Source organism: Sorex fumeus, unplaced genomic scaffold, assembly GCF_029834395.1.
Source record: "Sorex fumeus unplaced genomic scaffold, SorFum_2.1 ptg000039l, whole genome shotgun sequence".
Taxonomy (NCBI): domain Eukaryota; kingdom Metazoa; phylum Chordata; class Mammalia; order Eulipotyphla; family Soricidae; genus Sorex; species Sorex fumeus.
Window position 1 is genome coordinate 28,912,631 of NW_026606096.1, and position 24,800 is coordinate 28,937,430.

General features: G+C 37.9%; 1 protein-coding gene across 2 annotated transcripts in view; it reads left to right on the forward strand.

Annotated features, from left to right (window-relative positions):
* Positions 1 to 24,800, forward strand: part of LRBA (LPS responsive beige-like anchor protein) — a 600,455-nt gene that overhangs the window by 106,701 nt on the left and 468,954 nt on the right. For both annotated transcript variants that reach the window (XM_056119139.1, XM_056119141.1), the window contains exons 22-29: positions 9,132 to 10,178; positions 11,310 to 11,488; positions 12,469 to 12,622; positions 13,063 to 13,243; positions 15,777 to 15,904; positions 16,395 to 16,502; positions 18,976 to 19,126; positions 23,434 to 23,881. In XM_056119139.1, the coding sequence (XP_055975114.1) occupies positions 9,132 to 10,178; positions 11,310 to 11,488; positions 12,469 to 12,622; positions 13,063 to 13,243; positions 15,777 to 15,904; positions 16,395 to 16,502; positions 18,976 to 19,126; positions 23,434 to 23,881 (2,396 nt within the window). The remainder of the gene's footprint in view (positions 1 to 9,131; positions 10,179 to 11,309; positions 11,489 to 12,468; positions 12,623 to 13,062; positions 13,244 to 15,776; positions 15,905 to 16,394; positions 16,503 to 18,975; positions 19,127 to 23,433; positions 23,882 to 24,800) is intronic.

The window sequence follows — 24,800 nt, forward strand, 5'->3', positions numbered from 1 at the left end:
TGGGCTCTGGCCACTGTGCTGCTGCCAATAGTGACCGGATCCCCCTAGACACAACTTTCACAATGAAGGGCGAAGTACATAAAAAATAACTGTAATATGAAAGCCAAGAGGTGTTTATTACTGAGGAGAATCGTGACTATTGTAAATTGGGTATAAGTGCTGCATTATTTGTAATTTTTTAATTCTTTTGTTTCTAATATGTTTTTTTAAATTGACCATCCTGGCTTTGGTTTATTCATTACCATTGCGGTGAAAACTCAGGTGCCCACCAAAGGCTTTGTAATTTTTTTCTAAGAAATGTATTTTGACTATGTACACATACACAACTGAGGTTCCATGAGACAGTAGTTACACTTAATCACCTTGTCAGATACTCATATTCTCTAATGTTTCTGTTCCTTTTCCATTTAAAAATGGTGAGGGTGCCTCAGTAAGTTTCTTCCACAATCTGACATCTGAAATATTTCTAATTTGGAAAAAAGCACTGCTGCTGGGAATGTAAATAGAAAGGCTCGGTTCGAAGTCATGGGGTCATCTCCTAGCTATTAGTATCTTTAGGTTTCTTATTTCTGCAGTGCTTTTTCTTTTGTTACTTTGAAGCTTTTCTTTTGGATTTTTATAATTCTTTATGCATACTCAGATCAATTTCTTTTATTTTTCAGATTCTCTACCACTCCCTTTCCCTTGTTTATGGTGGTGATGTCATAATGAAATGTATAGTTGTGGTGCTCACATCTTTTCAGCTGAGTTGCTCCCTGCACCCGAGTAAAGTGCTCACACTTGCCATGGTCTTCAGCAAGATTTGCAGTTATTTAGCTGCAGGGTTTTGACACGTGCTCATTTTGGGGACACACTTTGAGCAGACAAACTGTAGTTGTTGCACTATTCTAGGGGTGACTGTGGTGCTCATACACATGCTTGCCAGGGGCCGTGCTTCCTTTTCATTTTGGTGCTTGCTGGGAGTGGCACTCATTTGTGGGGCTTCCACACATCTGGCTGCTGTGAGGCCCAAAATTGCTTGTGGTGCCAGAATCTTCAGATAGCAGAGCTGCCACAATTGTGTTTTGTGCACGTGGATACCAGAGGGCATTTGGGCTTGTGATCAGGTGCTGGAGATCAGGTATTCTGAGCCATCATGCTGTTCATTTGGGCATATTTTGAATATTTCTGAGGGCCTTAGGTATTATTTTTCTCTAGATTTATTATGATTTAAAAAGTTTAAATAGCATTTTCTCCAGCTTTATGAAAATTGATTTTCTCTAGATTTATTATTTCTCTAGATTTTTCTCTGAGGCATAATTTTTTTCTTTAAATTTATGAAGCTAAAATTAACTTATATAATGTTGCTCCCCTCAATAAACATTTTATTCTAATTTTTTTTAAATGCAAGTAGGGATTTGAAAAAAAATATTCACCATAAATTACAAAGTTGTTTACGATTGGATTTCAAGTATGCAATGTTATAATACTGATCCCTTTACCAGTGTCCACTTCCCTCCATCATTATTCCCCACCAGACTATTTCTATGATAGGCATCAAGTAGGAATTTTTTTTTTATTAGTGAAACACCATGAGGTACAGTTGTAGACTTACAGACTTTCATGCTTGTGTTTCAGTTATACAACGATCAAGTACCCATCCCTCTACCAGTGCCCATTCTCCACCACCAATGAACCCAGTAGCCCACCCTCCCCCATCCATCTCCCCTATCCCACCCTGCCTCTGTGGCAGGGCATTCCCTTTTGCTCTCTCTTTCCTTTAGCGTGTTGTGGTTTGCAATAGAGGCATTGAGTGGCCATCGTGGTTGGTCTACAGTCTACTTTCAGCATGCATCTCGCATCCCGAGTGAGTCCTCCAAGCACCCTTTACTTGGTGTTCCCTTCTCTCTCTGAGCTGCCCTCTCCCCCAGCATGTGCTGCCAGCTTCCAAGCTGTGGAGCAGACCTCCTGCTACTTATCTCAACTATTCTTGGGTGTTCATCTCCCATTCTGTTACTTTATATTCCTCCACATGAGTGCAGTCTTTCTGTGTCTGTCCCTCTCTTTCTGACTCATTTCACTTAGCATGATACTTTCCATGCAGAACCACTTGTTTGCAAATTTCATGATTTCATCTTTTCTAACAGCCACATAGTACTCCCTTGTGTAGATTACCAAAGTTTCTTTAACCAGTCATCTGTTCTTGGGCACTCAGGTTTTTTCCAGATTTTGGCTATTGTGAACAGTGCGGCAGTGAACATACAAGTGCAGATGTCATTTTGACTGTACTTTTTTTTGCTTCTCTGGAATATATTCCCAGGAGTGGTATTGCTGGGTCAAATGGGAGCTCAATTTCTAGTTTTTTGAGAATCATCCATACTGTTTTCCAAAAGGGCTGAACCAGTTGACATTCCCACCAGCAGTGAAGGAGGGTCCCTTTCTCTCCACATCCGTGCCAACACTGGTTGCTTTTGTTCTTTTGGATGTGGGCCAGTCTCTGTGGTGTGAGATGATAATCTCATTGTTGTTTTGATCTGCATCTCCCTGATGGTTAGTGATGTAGAGCATTTCCTCATGTGCTTTTTAGCCATTTGAATTTCTTCTTTGAGAAAGTTTCTGTTCATTTCATCACCCCATTTTTTGATGGGGTTGGATATTTTTTTCTTGTGGAGTTCAACCAGTACTTTGTATATCCTTGAGATCAACCCCTTATCAGATGGGAATTGGGTGAATATCCTTTCCTATTTTGTAGATTGCCTTTGTATTTTGGTCACTGTATCTTTTGCTGTGCAGAAGCTTTTTAGTTTAATATAGTTCCATTTGTTTATCTCTATTTCCCAAGTAGGAATTTTTAATGAATTTTTCATGAAATGATTTTTGCCTAATCGATTATTATTTACCTTGAAAAATAGCTTTTTTTGCTTACCTTTCTCTATTTCACCAAATAAAAATATTTTTCAGTCATATATATGTATATATGTATATATATCATGTATTCTGCATGAATTCACAGCACTTGTCCAAGTCAGTGTGATCTGTCTGTTATCCACTCCTCTTTCCTTTTCTCCTGTGTTCTTTTCCTTATCACACCCCTTTCTTTTCTTCTCTTTTCCCAATCTTGAATCTTTTCTACCCACACCATGTGGGTTTCAACTGTGAGTTGTTTGTAGTCAGTCATTTGTTAGCAATCCTATGCCTCTTTGCCCTTGTCGTTTTTTTTTTTTTAAGTCACTGTTTCCTTCTTTCTCGTCCTTCTTTATCCATTTCTTTGTCTTCCTCACCACAGATTCTGCACTCCCCAAGGCTTTCTTCCCTCAACTTAGTTTTAGTGAATCTGTCTGTTTTCCCTTATCACCTCCTACCCCCACCCTCACACACACTGGTGATCAGATTCATGTCTGGTGACACTGTGTTTAGATCTTGCTCAAGTTGCGTATCTCTTTTCTTCCTTTATCTTTCATCTTTTCTCCTGTTTTCTTTTTTTTTAAAAAACTTGTTTTTCTCCTTGTTACTGAAAATTGATGTAAGTTGTTATCTTAGGTATGAGATGACATATCATTGTGGTTTGGGTTTGCATTTCTCTATAAGTGATGGTCATTGTTTCGTTTGCATGCCCTCTTTGGAGAAGTTTCTATTCAGAGATTTTATGCTCATTTGTTATTAAAAGAATGATAAAGCAGGGACAGGTTATCCTGAAAATGGTTATTTCCTAATATGGGAGATAATATACGTAAAAGTAAACACAGACAGTGTTGGGACAGAGCTCCGAAGTTATCTATGAGCCTCTGGGTTCCATCCTCAGAGCCACAAGCAGTGCAGTGCAGAAAGGAGTGAGTTCAAAGGGAGATATAGGTACATGGGAAGAGCCTCACTTTAGGGCATCTGCTAAGTTTGTAGAACACATATCATTTGTTACATATATTTTAGTTTCTGTTTTTCTTTTACTGCAATGACATTTTTCAAAAAGTTTTTATTTTGTCTTGGTGAGTATTTGGGGCTATACCCTGTGATCCTTAGGTGTTTTTCCTAGCTTAGTGTTCAGGAGTGATCCTGGTGGTGCTCGTGGTGCTCAGGGGACCACAGGTGGTGATTGGGATCAAACTGGGCATAGCTGCATATAGGGCAAATCTCTTACTTCTTGTACTATCTGTCCGGCTCCTCAAAAATGATTTAAATCTCTACAAAGAAAGTTATTGCCTTTTGGAGAAGCCTCTTTTGCCTGTTTTAAGCCTAAGCCAGTTATAATTATAACTCTTAACTATTACAAGTATAACACCATAAAGCTATTAGGATTGCAATTATAAGATGGAATAAATTTTGTCTCAGTAAAATTGAAGATAGCATTTTTTGCTCTTGAATATACTTAAAGAATTCTAGGGAACAGAGATAGTTCATCAGGCAGGAGTGCATGCTTTGCATGCAGGAGGCCTAATCTACTCAGAGAACCACATGTTCTCCTGAGTACCATAGGAGCAACCCCTGAGCACTGAGCCTGGAGTAGTTTCCCTACCTGCTGTGCTAGGGCCCTAAAAACCAAAAATAAATAAGTGCTAAGGTTTAGTTTACTCTATGAGGAGGGAAGAGAAATTGCTTTGTTTGCACCTCTAATTTTAATGTTTAATAAATGCCTTTAAGTATCTTTGATTTCTTTTTTTTTTTTTTTAGTTTTGAACCACACCTGCTCAGGGATTATTTCTGGCTCTGCAGTGGGGGTCATCCCTGGCAGAGCTTAGGGGTTCATATGTGGTGCTGGGGGTCAAACCCTGGTGGGCCACATGCCAGGGAAGAGTTTTACCCATTGTACCATCTCTTTCCCCCAAATGTCTTATTTCTTTGTGTGACTTTTCTTCATTAATTCCCAAGTCTTTCTCTCTCATGAGGTTTTACAAAGCAGTGTTTTAAATATTTCTATTACTAAAATGTAAGTATTCTGTTTTAAAATACAATAGGTGATATATTTTAAATATCTTTAAATATTTTATAAAGTTTAGGGTGAAACTGAAGAGATTAAGTTCATTAGACTTGTAATATGTTGGTAAAGATTGAAGTTATTAAAAAACATTTTTCTATGAGAGTAATTGTTTTAAAGTTTTAAATTTTATGTATTCAATGCTGAGATGATGCTTGTTTTATTCTGCTGCAACCTTTTACAATCTCAGTATCACAAATTTATATGATTTTTGATAAAGAACTGGCGTGTTAAGAACTAATGTTGCAGAATTGAATAGCTTTTGCAGAGTTACATCAAGTTACACTCAGCTGCTATAAAAAGCAAAAGAGACTCAATTGCAATTTTATTGTCCAGTTTGATAGATTTCCTGCCACCTTTGTAGCCGAGAGGCTGTTTGTCACTGTGTCCCTCTCCACCAACAGCTGAGCTAGGCTTTATAAGCAGTCATAGAAGCACTTCTAGTGAAACTGCTCTGTGTTGGTTTCTTTGGTCTTTGGCATTCACACATATACCTTTTAAGAGTAACTTTTATGATTTAATTTTCTTTGGGTTTAGCTAGTTTTTTATTTTTCTGTTCCAAATGAACCCCATCTTGAGAAGTTAATTCTATTTTCACTTGGTGTGCTAAAATAATTCTATTCATTAAAATATAAACAGGGATTTAGAAAATTCTGAATTTATTATAACTTAAAAAGAAACCTTTAGATAATTTTTTTTGGAGGGGAGTCTAATCCCAGTGTTTCCCAAATGGGTGATACCATACCCAGCCCAGGGTATAGGGACAATTTTTGGACCCAATAAGTAGCCTCATGTGTGATGGGGAAGATACTTTCTGTTTGTTTAAAGAAGGTAGATTTTCAGGGGGATACTGAGTGATGATTTTTTTTTTCTTGAAAAGGGGACAGTAGGCCAAATAAATCAGAGCATCTGGTTGGTGCTTATGTTGTCATAGGTAGTAATAGGTAGTCATCAGTAGCCATTGTTCGATTGATAATATCAACAAGTCAGAGTTTATCCTGCATTAAAATTACAATATGAAGACCAGTGAGATAGCTCAATGGACATAGTAATACTTTGCATTTAGGAAGCTGAGTTACATCCATGGCATCACATGGTTTCTCTTTCATCTCATAGTTCCCTTAAAACGTCAGGAAAGTTTTTGTGGCCCCAAAACTGAAGAAAAAAAATACAGTATTAGGTGAGCAAGGTACCATAAAGGGCTGGGGTAGTTATACGGGACCCCCCACCCCACCAGATTTGATTCCTGCCACCGACTTTTTCTTGAGCATTGATGTTGCTCCACACACTCAAACAAAAAATCCCTAATGTCCTTTGCATCATTTCCCTAGCTCTGCTGTTCCTCAGGCAGGTTTTGTCCTTTTTTAGTTCATTTGGCTGTGTGTGTGTGTGTGTGTGTGTGTGTGTGTGTGTGTGTGTGTGTGTGTGTGTGTGTGTTTGGTAAAAGGTAAAAAAAATTGAAATTATTTTGTGGATTAGTAGTCACATTTGTTTGAGAACATTTTAATTTCTTTGTATTAATACTTTTTAAAGCACTGGCTAAATAATTTAGAGCTTGCTTTTATCTCTATGATAAAATTCCAGCCCCTCCTAATGGTTCTCAAAGTCTTTATTAGTCTAGTAAGTGCTTTATACTGATTACTTTCTCTTTTCTTTTGTTTCTGTTTTGTTTTTGAACCACACCCAGTGATGCTTAGGGATTATTCCTGGCTCTGCATTTAGCAATTATTCCTGGTGGTGCTTGGGGGAATCATATGGGATACCAGGGCTCAAACCTGGTTTGGCTGCATGCAAGGGAAACGATCTACTCTCTGTACTATCTCTCTGGCCCCACTTTCTCTCTCTCTCTCTCTCTCTCTCTCTCTCTCTCTCTCTCTCTCTCTCTCTCTTCCCCCCCCCCCAGGAGTTTTGATTTTACTGATATTCTGAATAACTCAGTATCTTAAAAGAGTCATTCTTTTTCCAATCCATTCTTAAGTTTGAACCCCATAGAACTTAGATTTGTAATAAATATCTGCCACATATAATAAGTGCATAAATATGTTTATGATATTTATAATTTAATTTGAAAGTATTTAGCAACCAGAGAGATAGTACCTGGGTAGGGCACTTGCTGACCCAGTTTTAATCCCCGGCTTGAAGCAGAACCAAATAGTGATTCCTGAGCACATAGCTAGGACTGTGTCCTGAGCTCTGCTGTGTGTGACCCAAAAACCAGTGACATGTAAAATGGAATAAAATGATACAATCTGTGCCTTCTATTCTTGTAAGCTGTTTGATTAGTCTGTGTGCCACCCACCTGGGAATGATCCCTGGCATCAATATGGTTCCCCAACCACCATCAGGAGCAGGAGTAACCCCTGGACATCACTGGGTTTGGTTCCAAAAATTAAAAAAACAAAAACAAATGCCAAACATAAAACAACCAAAAATGAAGTGTGTAACTTTTAGGTCAATCTTTAATAATATTGATCTTTTGATATATTCGTCTTTTATGTTCTAATTAGTAAATTTGAGTGACATGTTAATAGTAAAGGCAAAAGAAATGTAATTATTAGCTCTTGAGTATCTTTAACTAGTAGTTTATGGGAGTGCTTTCCAAACATTGCAAACAGCTATGGATTAACTATCAACCGATTGTGAAGATTAATGACTAGTCTTTTAGTTGGGTAATTTAGAACAATATCTGGTAATTAATTAGGAATTATCAGTCACAAATACCTTTAGAAAAACGGTTTCAAAAATGATTACAACAGTGATAATTACTCAATTGCCATTTAAATTTTAGAGTATTGGGGTACACTGTAGAAAAGAAAGTTATAAAATAAGTCAACCAGAATTTTCCTCCATCCCTCTTGGAGAGCCCGGCAAGCTACCGAGAGTATCGTGCCCGCACAGCAAAGCCTGGCAAGCTCCCCGTGACGTATTCGATATGCCAAACACAGTAACAACAAGTTTCACAATGGAGACGTTACTGGGCCCACTCGAGCAAATCAATGAACAACGGGAGGACAGTGACAGTGAATATTTATATATACACACAAAAGAAAAAGAGCATAAACTTTTTTTTGCCTATGAAGGATAAAGTGCAGTTTATTTAAGATTTGAGCACCAATCTGTATTAATAGAAAAAAATAGTACTCCCTTGTGGCACATTCATAATCTCCTTCATTATTGCTTTGAATCTTTTTGTTGTTTTTGTTTTGGGGCTGCATCTGGCAGTGCTCAGAACTTACTCCTGACTGTGCTCAGGGATCACTTATTGTAGAGCTCTGGGACATATGGGGTGCTAAGTGTAGGGCAAGCACCTTACCTTTCTCTCTGGCTATGTGAGATTCTCTGTCTCTTTCTCTCTCTTCTCTCCTCTCTCTCTCAAGCTGCAAGGGTTTCCCTTCAAAATACCAGTGGGTTTGTAAAGGGCATTTTTGTAAGATAATTCTCTTTAGATAAAAAAAATTTGAATTTTTGACATTAAAAGTAATACTAAAAAAGTTTTCCACTTGTGAGTGTTTTCCATTTAATAGCACAAAAGACTTAAGATGCTGAATACATTTTAATCTCATATAAATTGACGCACAGATGGATTATTTGGAACATTCAGATTATTTGTGACTAGTTCAGACTTTGAAAATTGTGGGTGACCTTTGGGGAAGGCTTGCACTTAAAAAAATATTGTTACAAGAATTTATATTCTTTAGCATAGTAAGCAAAAGCTTCAGTATCTCAATCAATATATGGAGAACTGCTATAATAGTGAGAATAATTGATACTTATTATTTCTTCAGAGGATATATCATGAGGAGATGGGTTTTCACTGCAATTGAGATAATGTATTACCTAGTTTATAAAGCACTTCCCAATGGTGCATAGATCCTGGTACACACCTTGGAGGACAGTGAAATAATGTGATCTGTGATTTTACATATTTAAGAATATGTACTTTTTGTGGTTTGATGTCATGCTACCAGTAAACTTTAAAATTACTTACAGTTTTAATACGATATTTAGATTTTATTGTAAAGTTTTTAAAAAAGTAATCTTAAGACATAAAATATTGTAGGAAATTGTTTAATTGTGTTATACAAATCACAGTTGAAAAGCTACTAAGCATTATAGTTTTATGTTATATGTATGTTCATTTTTTTAAAAGTATATTTTGGCTGATTTTGTGTTTTTCATCTAGGTTACTTTTGAAATACACAAAGAAAGTCTTGCCACTGTATTTAGGGAACACCAAGGGAAAGGTGATGATGAAGTAGAGCAGTGTCCTTCAAATCTAGCCCAAGCAATTTCTGGAATTAACAGGGATGTTCATGCTTCAGTAGCATCCCAGCCACCAGATATCAAGGATTCTCCTGTATCTTCTCACAGCACCAGAAATAGTGATGAAAATTCAAGTATTGAGAAAACAAGTTTAGTAGACTCTACGTCCAACATTGAGCCACAAACTCACAATACATCAAATGAGGAAAGGAAGGTTGGTCAAGAAAATCAGGAGTTATTAGATCAAGTTTCTTTAGAAAAAACACATGTGAATGAAGCAATACATGCAGTTGATTTAGAAGTATCTTCTGATAAAGTAGAAAATGTGACTCTTCCCTCTAATTCTTTGAAAACAACTGACAAAGACTTAATTACTGTTAATGAAGTAACTGCCTCTGTAAGTTCTCCTTCAGAAGATGATGCTTCAGAGGTACCAGAATTATTGGAGAAGTCTATAGTAGAGGATGAAGATGATGATGATTATGTGGAACTGAAGGTGGAAAGCAGTCCTACAGAGGTAATCAACCTGCCTACAGAGCTCCAAGACAGTAGTTTGACACCAGCTGCATCTGAAGCCAGTGAAAAGTTGGACGTGTCCAATAATGATCACAAATTACTAGGTCAAGAGGAAGAACCTGTAAGAAAGCAAACTGAAACTGACACGCAAGACTCTAAAGATTTTGGAATCTTGACTATGACAGCATCAGAATCCTCAGCTGACTCACCCGACAAGTCTGCTTCTCAAACTGTACAATCAGACACTGATCAGTTGCTTGAGGAAGGGAAGAATGTAACGAAGGAGAGTAAATTAATAAGTGATTCTCATGCTAATAATCTGGAGTGCCCTACTTCTGAGCCGAGAATTGCTAAATTGGATGTTTCCAGTGTTGCTACTGACACAGAGAGATTGGAATTGAAGGCCAGTGTGAATACAGAGGCAGCTCAGTCTCATCAGCCTGTGCTTGAGGTGATTAAATGTATTATTTTCTTGAAATGTGTTTGCATTGAGTTAAAATATAGCAATGTCAGATACTTAACGTAGAATTGATTCTAGTGCTATTTTCAGTCATGTAAATAATGAATATAAAGTTTATTTTCATTGCCTTTATTTCAGGTTTGGATTTTATAGTTAAGTATTTTGTTCGTTTTGGGGCCACACCTGGCCATGATCAGACTTTACTCCTTGCTTTGGACTCAGGAATCACTCCTGGCAGTGCTCTAGGGGCTATATGAGATGTTAGGGATTGAACCTGGGTTAGTCACATGCAAGGCAAGCACCCTACCCACCACTGTGTTATCTTTCTGGTCCCAGGCATAATTTTATTATGAGTTCACTTAGCGGCAAATTTTATTGTTATTTTCACCATAGCATTCCCCCAAAGTTGCATTTTCAATCTGGGAGATTTTCATCATTATAGTTGACGAAGCAACCATTGGAAGTACTTTCATCCTTTATTTGATAACCTAGTCATAGGTAGCACGTTGTTTTCAAGCAAAATCTAGGGCAACCTTCTTCTGGATACCTCCTAATGTATAATTTTCAGTACAGTATGTGATTTTAAATTACTCTATGGAGTCTGTTCACTCTAAGAGCAAAGAGCCTTTGTGAGATCTAGAGGCACAGATTTCTCCTTGCCAGTATCAGAATGATTATAAGCCAGTGGTTGGTTGCATGTTGTCATTCTCAGAGTTGTTAGACTCTTGCTATCTCTGCCCTCTTATCATTGGTTTGTTCTGTGTTCTATTGTATTAGTTCTGTTTGTTCTTAATTCTGTTCAGTTTGTGATGAATCTACCATTACCCTTTATCGCTAATTTAAAAAATTAAAAACTCCTTGGTTCTTCTGAATGTGTTATATTAGCTGCTAATAGTGCTAACATAGCTTCAAGATAAGTACTTTGGAATTGTAACACTTTATCACTTTTGATACCTTGCTTTAAGTGTATTAAAGAGTTCATATTATTAATTATTTTTGTCTAATTCTTCAGTATCTTCACAGGAGAATGTTAGATGTATTGCATGGACACTATTAAGTTATTTATTGTATTAATGATCCCCTTTAAATTTATTTTATTACTTTTCATCTTTTTTCTATTAGATGTCAAGGCAACAGGAACGGCCAGGGCAAGGGATAGCACCAGATGCAGTTAATGGACAAAGGAGGGATTCCAGATCTACTATGTTTCGTATTCCTGAGTTCAAATGGTCTCAGATGCATCAGCGTTTACTCACTGATTTACTGTTTTCAATAGAAACAGATATACAAATGTGGAGAAGGTCTGTTCCTCTGCTTATTATAAAAAATATGTGTAAACTTTAGTCTTTGTTTTTGTAGATATTTATGAAAGTTAACATTTTGTAATTAATTTTAGAGATTGGTGATAAAGTAGACTAGATAGTTTTGTGATAGGGTTTTTTTTTTTTCCAATCAAATAAATTCTCTGCTTTTTAAAAATGAGAGCCTTCCCTATCTGGATTGTAAAAAGTTGAAAATTAGATTTTTCTTTAAAAAGTATGCTGAGGGGGCTGGAGTGATAGCACAGCGAGTTGGGTGTTTGCCTTGCACGTGGCCCGACCTGGGTTCAATTCCCAGCATCCCATATGGTCCCCCGAGCATGGCCAGGAGTAATTCCTGAGTGTATGAACCAGGAGTAATCCCTGTGCATCGCTGGGTGTGACAGAAAAAGCAAAAAAAAAAAAGTATGCTGAAGGTTTTCTATAGAATATTTTATATCTGGGATTCATCTATATTTCTGAAGTGGACTTACTACAATAGCACTAGAAAAAAAATAAGTACTGTAGTATTAAAAATAGTATTTCAAATTATCCTACAGTTGTATAATTTATGAATTAAAGTTGCATAATTTGTTTATTATTCTGGTTAAACACATTTTATGGCATTACCTAAATATACATTTGTAGAAAGTTGCTTTTATTTTAGTACTTTAAGCAATGTTTGCCTCTTCATTGTTGCCATTACATCTCAGTTTTATTCACAGTTAAGGATAATTTTGTCTTTTTTTTGTATATGAAGTGAATAGTATTTGTTTCAGTGCTGTGTAAGGGCCTGAGTAGTAACTGCTGGTGTGGAATGGTCATCTTTTGAAGAAGTGTACACCTGCAGATGCCACTACATCATGTTTCCACAGCTTTCAGATGAAGCAAAAAACATCTTCTCAGCCTCCCTCCCCTCAAGTACGCAAACTGTGATTTCCTTTCTTTAACTTTATCAGTAAACATCATTTATCTTTGGACAGCCATTCAACAAAGACAGTTATGGACTTCGTGAATAGCAGTGATAACGTCATCTTTGTACACAACACAATTCATCTCATCTCTCAAGTGATGGACAATATGGTCATGGCTTGTGGGGGTATACTGCCATTGCTTTCAGCTGCTACCTCGGCTACAGTAAGGACTTACCTACTATATAAAATTGGTGTGAAAACCTGACTATTATGCATTCTTATTGATTTGAACTTGAATGTGGTGGTAATGTGCATCATAGTTGCTATAAATCAAAAGTAATAGGATCTCTTACAATTACCCGAAAAAGAACCTTAGAATCTTTTCCAGGAATGAAGCACTAAAAAGACAATGTTGTTTTCGTAGGGTTGAGTCAGTGAAAAATATGATTGATAGTATTTTACTTTAATGTTTCCATTGCCTTTTAAGAAGATTTGATGATAAGGAATTCGCCACCCTTTTTTTTTTGGTTTGTTTTTAATTCACCATGTTGAACTATATTTCTGAGTCTGGATTTCTCAAAAATTTAGAAATTTTGGGAATGTTTCTAGTAAATTTAGATTTTTATCAGTATGTTGATGTAAATGTCAAACTTTTTCCTTCAGCATGAGTTGGAGAATATTGAACCCACTCAAGGCCTTTCAATAGAAGCCTCTGTGACATTTTTGCAGAGGCTAATAAGTCTTGTGGATGTACTTATATTTGCAAGTTCTCTTGGCTTTACTGAAATTGAAGCTGAAAAAAATATGTCATCTGGAGGAATTTTACGACAGTGTCTTCGACTAGGTGAGCTGTTAAAACCCCTTACTTTGGGATTGAGAATTGTCAGTAATCTAGACATATTCAATTGAAAACTATATTTTGTTGCTTGAAGAAAATGTACCATTTTCAGGACTCAGAGCAAAGTTCCCCAACACCTATGTGTTCATCTGAGACTGAACGAATGAATAAATGTAGATTAGTCAAAACAGCTAAAGTTTAATGATATGTGTGGAGATTTTACAAGGCTTAAAATTCTAAAGTAAAGTGAACCAGTGATTATACTGTTTTCCAGTGTCTGAGGTAGCAAGGAAAGAAGGAGGGGGTTTCACGGGACAAGGAGAGGATGACTTCTATGAGAGTAAATGGTGACTTTCTCATAGAGTGGACATACACCTGGGTGATTGCTCCCACACTGAGATCTTCTTTCTTCTTAGAGGGAATAGTGATTTTTCTTTAATTTGAGAAGTTAACCCGCTTCAGGGAGTAACAGACTCTTCTGTTAGGGAAAGGACAAAAGAACTAAGGGAAGCAAAGAGCTTCCTCTTTTTTTTTTTTAAACATTTTTTTAAAAAAAATTTTATTAGTGAGACACCATGAGGTACAGTTGTAGACTTGCAAATTTTTGTGCTTGGGTTTCAATTATACAATGATCAAGTACCCATCCCTTCACCAGTGCCCATTTCCGACCACCACGGATCCCAGTATCCCTCTTACCCACCATCCCCCATCCCACCCTGCCTCTGTGGCAGGGCATACCCTTTTGTTCTCTCTCTCCTTTTGGGTGTTGTGGTTTGCAAAAGAGGCATTGAGTGGCAATCATGTTTGGTCTATAGTCTACTTTTTCTTAACCTGCAGTGTTTTCATTGCTTTTCCACTCAAGTCTGTATCTACTAGCCATCTCATGGGTGGAACTTAAAATTCCCAGGTAAATTTGTAGTTTTATTCCTTTTTTTTTCTTTTAGTTTTGGGTTTAGTTTTTGGGCCACACCTAGCTTTGATCAGAACTCAGGGCTTATTCTTGGCTCTGTGCTCAGAGATCACTCCTGGTGGGGCTGGAGGTACAGTACTGAACATGGGTTGGCTGTGTGCAGGGCAAGTGCCTTGCCCTCTGTACTATCACTTCAACTCCAGTTTTCTTCTGAATTTTAATGATAGCCTGTAAGAAAAGATCCTATAGGATCTGGGATGTGATTTAATGGATTAATGCTGGAACCTCTGTGCTGTGTGCTTTGATAATCAGTAGAGTTTGGCTGCTTGGATCCCCAGTGAGAAAGGGCCTGGAAGTTGGTTCAGTGATTTAGAATATGGCCAGAGCATGTGTGTGGATTTGAGCTGAGTTCTTGGTGCTGCACATGCACTGAGATGATCCTGAGCACCCTTTGATCTGGTGTTTGTGATGTGGAAAAATTAAAGTAGGGAAAAAAAAATCCCAGAGTAGACCCTGTACCTGTTTCTTATAAATGTTATCAACATGTTCCCTGTCTCTATTAATATTATGCTGTAATGATACAATAAAATTGTTCAAACTTCCTGTTTAGCTCTTTTACTCTGAAATGAAAATACAGGTTACTAATCCTAAATTAGGTTATGGCAATGTGATTTCCTATGTATTTTCCCCCTCCGTTCTTTCACGTTTTCACTTTCCTGTCTTTTCCTTATCACATCGCTCAGGTGGTGAGAGCTAAGAAATTGTATATTTTTTGTGGAGTTCATGCCCAATTCAAGCAGCTTAATCAGTGACTTAATAGCAGTACTCCTACATTTTTTTTTAAAAGAAATTGTATATTTTTGGGCTGTGTGGAGTGATTTGGATCATATCTGGTTGTCCTAAGATTTACTCCTGGCTTTGGGTTCAGAGATCAGTCTTTTGTTTTTTTTTTAAATTTTATTAGTGAAAAACCATGAGGTACAGTTGTAGACTTACAAATTTTTGTGCTTGGATTTCAATTATAAAATGATCAAATACCCATCCCTCCACCAGTGCCCATTTTCCACCACCATGGGTCCCAGTATCCCTCCCACCCTCTGTGGCAGGGCATTCCCTTTTGTTCTCTCTCTCCTTTTGGGTGTTATGGTTTACAAAAGAGGCATTGAGTGCAATCATGTTTGGTCTATAGTCTACTTTCAGCGTGCTTCTCCCATCCTGGGAGGATCTTCCCAACACCCTTTATTTGGTGCTCCCTTCTCTATCTGAGCTACCTTCTCCCCCAGCATATGCGGCTGACTTCCAAGCCATGGAGCAAACCTCCGCCACTCTTGGGTGTTAGTCTCCTATTTTGTTACTTTATGTTCCCCAGATGAATGCAATCTTTCTATGTCTGTCCCTCTCTTTCTGACTCATTTCGCTTAGCATGATACTTTCCATGTAGTACCACTTGTATGTAAATTTCATGACTTTATCTTTTCTAACAGCTGTATAGTACTCCGTTATATCGATGTTAATGATTTTTATTAGTTCCATAGTGTTATCTCTCTACATATATGTAATATTATATTCTATCATTATATATTATTTATTGCGTTTTTTTCTTAATTCTATCCTTCAAATAACTTACAGTGTGTGCAGTGGCAGTAAGAAATTGCTTAGAGTGTCAGCAGCATTCACAACTAAAAAGTAAAGGAGATATATTAAAAGGCCAGAAAACAATACACAGCCTGATTCCCATGGGGAAATCTGCAGCAAAGGTAAGCATACAAAATAATTAATTTAAGAAATTACTCTTATTTTACTGTTGAAATCTAAATTTATTGTTCATTTCAACTTAGAGTAAAATAAATATGACAGAAGACCTAGCATAGTTATTGTTGTCTGTGAACAACATTTAAGTATTTGTGTTTAAGTATATGGTAAAGTTTTTCTCAAATGCTGACTTTTCTTGAATCTGTGCTACCTTTTTCTTCAAATACGTCCATTTGTATTTCATGTACTTGGTGAGCTAGTGTGATTTTGTTTTTTCCTGCATGGCTCCCTTTAACACTCATTCTTCCTGTCCACTCCCTAATAATACTGTTCAAAATTAGAGAAAGAAGTAGGGAAAATAAAGTGGAAAAAAAATGATTGCAGCTTTGTTTATCTGATTTTTGGACTACATCTTTTTAAAAATAATTTTTTAATGTGTATGTGTATATATGTACATATGTGTATTTGTTCATCTAATTCTTCCATCTCAAATAGAGTCCAGTGGACATTATAACTGGTGGTATATCTCCAATAAGAGATCTTGACAGACTTCTACAAGATATGGATATTAATCGACTTAGAGCAGTGGTTTTCAGAGACATAGTAAGTTATATTTCTTCCACATACTCTCTTAATTGATAATAAATATCTTCTAAGTTCCAGAGTACTGAGAGTGAAAGTGATATGAAAGTTTGATAGAGATATGAAGGTGTATGTTGAAATAATGGATGTGGTGTTTTGAATTTTCTAATATTGAAAATTTTTGTTTTAGGTTTTGATATATAATATGGGTGATTTTCATTTAGAAAATATAAGTTTTTTAAGAAAATAGAAAGTTGAAATAAAAGTAATTTTTAATTCTAATCAGGATTTATCGTTAGTTAATATTTATGAAAACATATTCTGTAAGTATTGGGTACTCTATTCATAGCCTTTTTGTGGGGGAGGGGAGCACTTTTTTGAAGTTTTTTTTGATGAAGAGGTTAAGATTATTATATGTAGATGTGTAGGTGATTTTTAGAGCTAGGATGGGGCCTTTTTTCTTCTATAGGTCATCTTTTCTTATGACATCTTATTATCTCATTCCTAGTTTGGGCTGGAGCGATAGCACAGCGGGTAGGGCGTTTGCCTTACAAGCGGCCAACATGGTCGACCAGAGTTCGATTCCTCCGCCCCTCTCGGAGAGCCCGGCAAGCTACCGAGAGTATTTGATATGCCAGACACAGTAACAACAAAGTCTCCAATGGAGACGTTACTGGGCCCGCTTGAGCAAATCGACGATCAACGGGAGGGCCTTTACCTTTACCTTTACCTTTAGTTTGGACAAACTTGCAGGCTATTGGATGTAGCCTGCCCACAGGGCAGAGTCTGGCAAACTCCCCGTGGCGTACCAAATATGCCAAATACCAGTAACAATGATGGGTCTCATTCTCCTAAAGAGCCTTGGATATAATCTCAGGGCTAGGATGAAAGAGACGTTACTGGGGCCTGCTCGAGGCAATCGACGAAATAACAGGTCAGTCTAGTTTGTTCTTTTCTTTCTGGCAGATGCAGTTCTTTCAATCCTTGAATGTTTGTACTATCTAAAATTCTCTTGAGAATTTTTTTTTTTTTTTTGCTTTTTGGTTCACACCAGGCGATGCTCAGAGGTTACTCCTGGCTCTGCACTCAGGAATTACTCTTGGCGGTGCTCAGGGGACCATATGGGATGCTGGGATTCGACCCTGGGTTGGCTGCATGCAAGGCAAACGCCCTACCCGCTGTGCTATCACTCCAGCCCCTTGGGAATTTTTAAAGCAACCTGTTCTTTACCTAATAACCTCTTTTTTCCCTACCCATCTGTCTCTTAATGACTTTTAGGAAAATATTATTGTTTTTATTGGTCTTACCCAGTAGTACTCAAGGCTTGCTCCTGGCTCTGTGCTCAGGAATCATTCCTGATGGTGGCCTGGGCACCATATGTGGTGCTGATGATCAAACCTGGCTGGATGCGTGCAAGTCAAGTACCTCACTACTCTGTAATTTCTCTCTAGCCCATTATTGTGTTTTTTAACTTTGGGGTTTGGTGAAGTTGAGCCCACACATGCTGATGCTCAGAGGCTATTCCGAGCTCTGTGCCCAAGTGTGATCCCTGGCAGTGCTCTGGGGACTATATGTGTTGTGAGGGATTCAGAACAGGGTTGGCAGGCTACAAGGTAAATACCTTAACCCCTGTATTATCTCTCCAGTTTTGTTTTTATATATTTTATTTCTGATGATTAAAAATAAAAATACTTCATATGTAATGATAATTGCTGTTTTTTTTATCTTTTAAAGCCTATTAGGACTTTAATTTATTTTGGTGTATGGTGTGTTACAGATACAGTTTTACTTATTTTTCAATTTTTCAATTTTTTAAATTGGTATACTTTTTTTGTAGGATGGATACTATAGCAATTTTAATTCTTCAATTTATGAACATGGAATATTTTCCCATTCCTGATGTTCTCTTGTATTTCTTTTAGTAATGAATTAGCTTTTGGGTGTATTAGTTTTTTATACCATTTGTTAATTTTATTTTTGTGGTGCTGATAATTGAACATGTGAAATTCTACCTCTAGAATACATCCCTGGCCAAGGATATATTTAACATATATTAAAGTTTATATCTGTTTAGGTTGAATCATTTTATTAGAAAAAATGAGCCAAGGGACTGGAGAGATAGTGCAGTTGGGTAGGACATTTGCCTTGCATGCAGCGATCTGGGTTCGATCCTGGCATCCCTTATGGTCCCCCTATCACTGCTAGGAATAATTCCTGAGTGCGTGCCAGGAGTAACCCCTGAGCATCACTGGGCGTGGCCTCAAAAACAAAAATTAGTCAAATTCTTTTTTTCCATATTTCACAAGTATAAAAACTCTGACTTAGAATTCTCCCCTGCTCCCCCAAGAATATTTGGCTAATCTTTCTTGGGTGAATTTTTTTTCTAGACATATCTAAAGATTTGCGGACATGTTTTATATTTAAATATTTTCATCGATAAAGGTAAAAAAACATGTAATGGTGGTATGATCAATTATTTTTAATATTTTTTCAGGAGGATAGCAAGCAAGCTCAATTTTTAGCATTGGCAGTTGTATATTTTATCTCTGTTCTTATGGTCTCAAAGTACAGAGATATTTTGGAACCCCAAAATGAAAGATGTACTCAGGAAACTGGTAGCGAAAGTGGAAATTTATCACTTACTGGTAAGTTACCATGTTTTATTCTCTGACGTGTTACCTACTTAACAGACTGATTTTGGAATTTGACTCTATATATAAAATAAAAGCATACTTTTAAAAAAAGTAACTAAATGTTTTAAGTACCATATAGTTATTGCAGTTGGGAGGTATCTATTCTTTAATTGAACCATCTATTTAAAATGTTATGGTGGAAGTATTATCTTTTTTCTGAGGTGACAGCGGTCTTTTGGACCTGGCCCTGCTTGGGGAGCTTCTTTTAGCTCTGTGCTTGGGGGTCACTCCTGGAAGTGCTCAGGGGACCTTCCAGTTTGAACCAAGATTGGCTTCATCCAGACAAATTGCCTTAATCCCAGTACTCTCTTTATAGCTTAGAAAGTGTTACTGTTTTTGATTTTTATTTGGGTTTTGGGATTTTTGGGCCCCACCCAGTGCTATTCAGGGCTGATTCCTGGCTCTGTGCTCAGCGATCTCTCCTGGAGGGGTTGGGGGCCCATATAGAGGTACTGGGGCTCAATCTTAGGTTGACTGCATGCAAGTCAAGTCCCTAAGGCAAGATAGAGATGTGGTATCTCTCCAGGCCCCAAAAAGTGCTATTCTTTGAGCAATTTAAGTGTCCATCATTTTCATTTATGTCAGCATTTGTTTTGAAGTATAAGTAACTCAGGACCAGAGAAATACCTCAGTGGTCTGGAGCACATGCTTTGCACACAGGAGGCCTGGGCTCAGTCCCCTACAGTACATCATCTCCTCACTGCCACCAGAAGTGAACCCCAAGCACAGGAATTCCCCCTTTACATAGCAGAGTTTTCCCCAAAATATAAATAGACAAAAGGGATAAACAATGAATGTTCTCTTTTAAGAGACAGATTGGTTAAAAATGGATTCTAATAGAGACTGGAGAGCTAGTATAGCAGATTAAGTGCTGCTCTTGACGGTGACTGACCCTTTTTGATCCCAACACCACCTATGATCCCGGAGTTCTACTAGGAGTGATCCTTGAGTGCAAAGCAAGGAGTCAGCCCTGAGTACAAACTGATGAGTAAACTCTGAGCACCACTGGATATGATCCACAAACCAACAAAATTTACTATAATAATAAAAGTAATAGACAGCTGCAGTGATAGTACAGCAGGTAGGGCATTTGCCTAGAACGTTGTGAACCCAGAAACTGTTGCTGACTCAGGTTTGATCCTCGCATCACATATGGTTTCTCAAAAACCAACCAGATTAATTCCTGAGTGTGAGCCAGGAGTGAGCTGTGACCATAGTTGGGTGTAACCCCCAAACAAATCAAAACAAACAGAAGAGAAGTAAAAATAACTTCTGGTTCTAGATAAACTGATTAGAGAAGCTTTGACTGTGGTTATAGAAATAGTTGCAACCCAAATAAGGGGATTTATTTATTTAATAATTATTATTTATTAGGTACTTGGGTGTATTGATGAACAATTCAGGAAAAAAGTCTACCTTTATAGAGCTTGTTTTCTGGTAGGGAGACAGAAAATAAGGATATAATTAAGTTTGTAATGTTTTAAATGTTAAGTCCTAAGGAAAGAAAAAAATATATGTGGAAGATATCAGAAAAAGACTAGTACAAATAGGGTATGACTGTTACCTTAAAGTAACAAGAAATTATTGGAAGTTTTTGACTATAAGTGTTACAATTATATTGTTTAATCCTTAGGACTTTGCCATGAAAGTATATTCCAGAATCTAAGGAAAAACTCAGATGTTTTGATTACATACTCCTGTGTAACATACTACCTCGGAGCTTTAGTAGCTGATTACCTGGGCAATTTAGTCCTTTAATGATTCTGTGAATTTTGCTTGGACAGGTCACAGTTGCATGGCTCAGCCCTGCTCCAGGTGATCTTCACTGGAGTTGGGATGTCTGAGCTACCTTTTCTTTTCATGTCTAGTGCGTCAGCTAGTATGGCTTCAAGAGTCTGGGGCTGATGAGATTCAGCTGGGGTTTTATGTCTGGAGATTGCACACTGCTTTCAGTTGAATTCCCTGATTTTCCTTCATTAGTTAGGAGGACCTCAGTGTTTTTATGGAATCTCTCTATATGTTCTCTCAATTCAGGTAGCTTGATTGTTATAAGGGATGTTCATGTTTTCCAGGAATGTACAAACTGCCAGATCTTCTTAAAACTTGAGCATGAAATTGTCACGGTGTTACTTCTGTCATGTTCAATTGGATTGAAAAAATAGGTCAGGAAAAGTCCAGTCCAATCCCAGATTCAAGGACTTTTCAAAGTGCTAAATAGCCAGAATCATGGGCCCATACCAATAAGATAGCTCATATAATAGTCTAACACAACCAGTTTAGAGACTGTTGTAGTAACTCAGGCAAGAGGTGATTTGGGGATTAACTCAGATGGATGCTGTAGAACTAGTGAGAATCATTTAGATTCTACATAAAATTTGATTTTGATGAAATAGGATTTTAAAATGTTAGGTATGTTTATGTGAGAAGCAGTAGGTAGTCTAGAGTGATTTTAGAGGCAGTTGGATAGATCAAAAGAAAACATTTTTATTGGGATATAAATGCAGTTTTTGACCTCTTAAGTGTGAGATATATGTTCAATCTGGAAGAGAAGGTGCAGAGAGGCAGTTCAGCGTAATGTGATTTTATTTTTGGATATAGTTGCACCAAGAGCATCATGGATGAGATAATTATGGATGAGACGAGAACATAGGATGAATAAGGACTACTCTAGTTTAAGAAATCAGAGGGGCCTGGAAAGATTATAAGTTGGCAGGGTTATGTAAAGCATAACTTTGTGGATTACTGTCCAAAGAATTGTCAATCTATAATAGTCAGAAAACCATAATATTACCCATCTTCAGCAGATCACAAATAACATGCATGCTGCTGGCTTGGCTTTTATGCCCAGCTCCCCATATGGCACTCCAAGAAGTGCCAGGAGTGAGCCTTGAGCTCAGAGCCGGAAGTTAGCCCTGAGCACCGCTGGGTGTGGCCCAAAAACAAAAAGGAGAAAAAAAGGTAAAGAAAATTAACAAGGATAGCATAGATGAAATACAAGAAAAGCATGGTGTGCTGTAAAGTTACCCCCCCCCCCCCCACTCCTCCAGATCATCAAATTGAAAGGACTAATCAGTTGTTGCTACGTCAGATGCTACTGGGATTGAGAACTGACCAGTGGATTTAACAAAATGTTTTTTTTGCTGTCCATTAAATTTGGAAAATAGAGCATTTCTGTTTGGAACAAAGTGAATGAAGAAATGAGAGAAAAGGGAGTGTTCTTTTATTAGATTTTTATTTATTTGTTTATTTATTTATTTTAGACATAGTGTAAGCTTTTGTTCCCTTTTTTTGCATTTTTATTATGAGTCTGCTGTAAAGGAATTGTTGCTCTTTTTATTGATCCTTGTGGAGACATGTTTAAAATTAACAGACCTAATTTAGTTTTTAAGTTTTTTTTTTCTTTTCTTTTTGGGTCACACCCAGCAATGTACAGGGGTTACTCCTGGCTTTGCACTTAGGAATTACTCCTGGTGGTGCTCAGGGGACCATATGGGATGCTGGGAATCGAACCTGGGTTGGCCGCATGCAAGACAAACGCCCTACCCGCTGTGCTATCGCTTCAGCCCCTTTATTAGATTTTTAGGGTCATTTAATTATTGATATGTATTGAATATGTATTGAATAATATTGAATATATTGGAGGAGTAGTAGCATCCATGTTTAAGGTTTGTAGATTACTGTCCAAAGATTTGTCAATCTATAAGGGATAGAAACCCAAAATATTACTCGTGCTCAGCAGATCACAAATAACTTGCTAGTGTAAAGCATAGTATGTAATGATATGAGCAATAGTAAATAAAGTCGGAAATAATTCTGGCATTACTATTTGCTGACATGTTTGGGGCTCAAATGTCATAAGTACTGGAGGTGAAAAATACAAAATCCTTGCTCTGATGAAATTTTTATTTTAGTAGACTCATATTATCCAAGGACCTTATTCTGAAGGATTTAAAATTTTTGTTTTATTTTGGGGCCACACCTGGCAATGCTCAGGGGTTACTCCTTCCTCTGCACTGCACTCAGGGATCATTCCTGGTGGTCCTTGGCAACATGTAAGGCAAGTAACCTACTCACTGTAATATGGCTTTGGCCTTCTCTATTTTTTTCCCCTAACTCAGTATCATGTTCATTTTGGAGGGATTTCCAGTTTGAAAGTACGTTGTTACCATCTGTTTAAAAATGTTTTGGGCAGTAGGTGTAGCACATGTTAAATATTGATACTAATGTTTTATTTGTATTTCTTTTGTTTTCTGGGCAAGATGTAGAAAACACACCAACTGTAAGTGCAGCCGCTGCATTATCAGTGGAAGAATCTGAGTGCACGTCATCCTCTGGTCCGAGAAGGGACTCAGGCATTGGGGAAGAAACAGCTTCCGGTTTAGGAGGCCGTGTGGACGCAGCTCCTCAGGCAGCACCTCCCAGTGTCATTGCAGGTCCAGATGCAGTCAGTGAGGTGCTTTCCACTCTTTCTTTAGAAGTCAATAAATCTCAGGAAACCAAAAATGATGAAGGGAATGAGTTGGATAATAAGGCTGTACCATCAGTTCCCGTTTCCAAAAATGTCAATGTGAAGGACATTCTCCGCAGCCTAGTGAACATACCAGCAGATGGAGTCACAGTGGATCCTGCCCTCCTGCCACCATCCTGCCTTGGCACTCTTAATGATCTGTCTGCGGAGCAGCCTGTGCAGTTCAGGTCTTTTGACAGGTAATGTAAATGGGCTTTTGTTTTGGTATGTTTCTGGTTTTTTTTTTTTTAATGTAGGTGTATTGCTATTTATTCAGCCATTGATTAGGATGATTGAATTGGGCATGAACTCCATCTTAACTTTTAAATTTATTTATTGAATCACCGTGAGAGCAGTTACGAAGCTTTCGGGTTTGAGTCTCAGTTATACCATGATGAAACACCCGTCCCTTCACCAGTGCCCATTTCCCACCACCAAAACCCCCAGTATAATCCCCATCCCACACCCTCCCCCTTACCTGTGGGGCAGATGATCTCCACATTACTCTCTACTTTGATTACATTCAATATTTCGACACAAGATCCACCATTATTATTTGGGATTTTGCCCCAACACTCAGATCTGCCAAAAAGGCAGCTGTATTTTCTATTGCTGGTTATGAATAACATATGATGTTGCGTGACTTCAGTAGTGGCTGCACGATTTTGGAATTCCAAAATTTTAACAATTAAATCTGGAGGGATTTCTGCCAAAACCTGCTGGGTTCTGAGATTTGTTCCTGAGTCTCTGGGACCATGGCCGTTAAGCAGCTTGATCTAGGAACCAGAGAGGCCTTTTGTGGGCAGCAACCCGGGAGTCTCATTTGGGTGGGGAGGATAGTGCAGGCTGCACCCCCATCCCATGAGGCCCTGCGTGTCTCGTCACTGTGAGCCCAAACCTGACTGTCCAATGGCCTTTGGAGGATGGTGGCCACTGAGCCGCCAGGGGAAACAGGCCAAGGCATGAAACCAATTCCCACTTGGGGTGGCCCGGCGCTGGTAACCTACTGTGGGGGACCGGATGCATGTCTGCCGAAAGCCACTGGGTTCTGAGATTTGTTTCTGAGTCTTTTAGATCATGGCCGTTAGGCAGCTTGAGCAGGAGCCAGAGAGGCTGTTT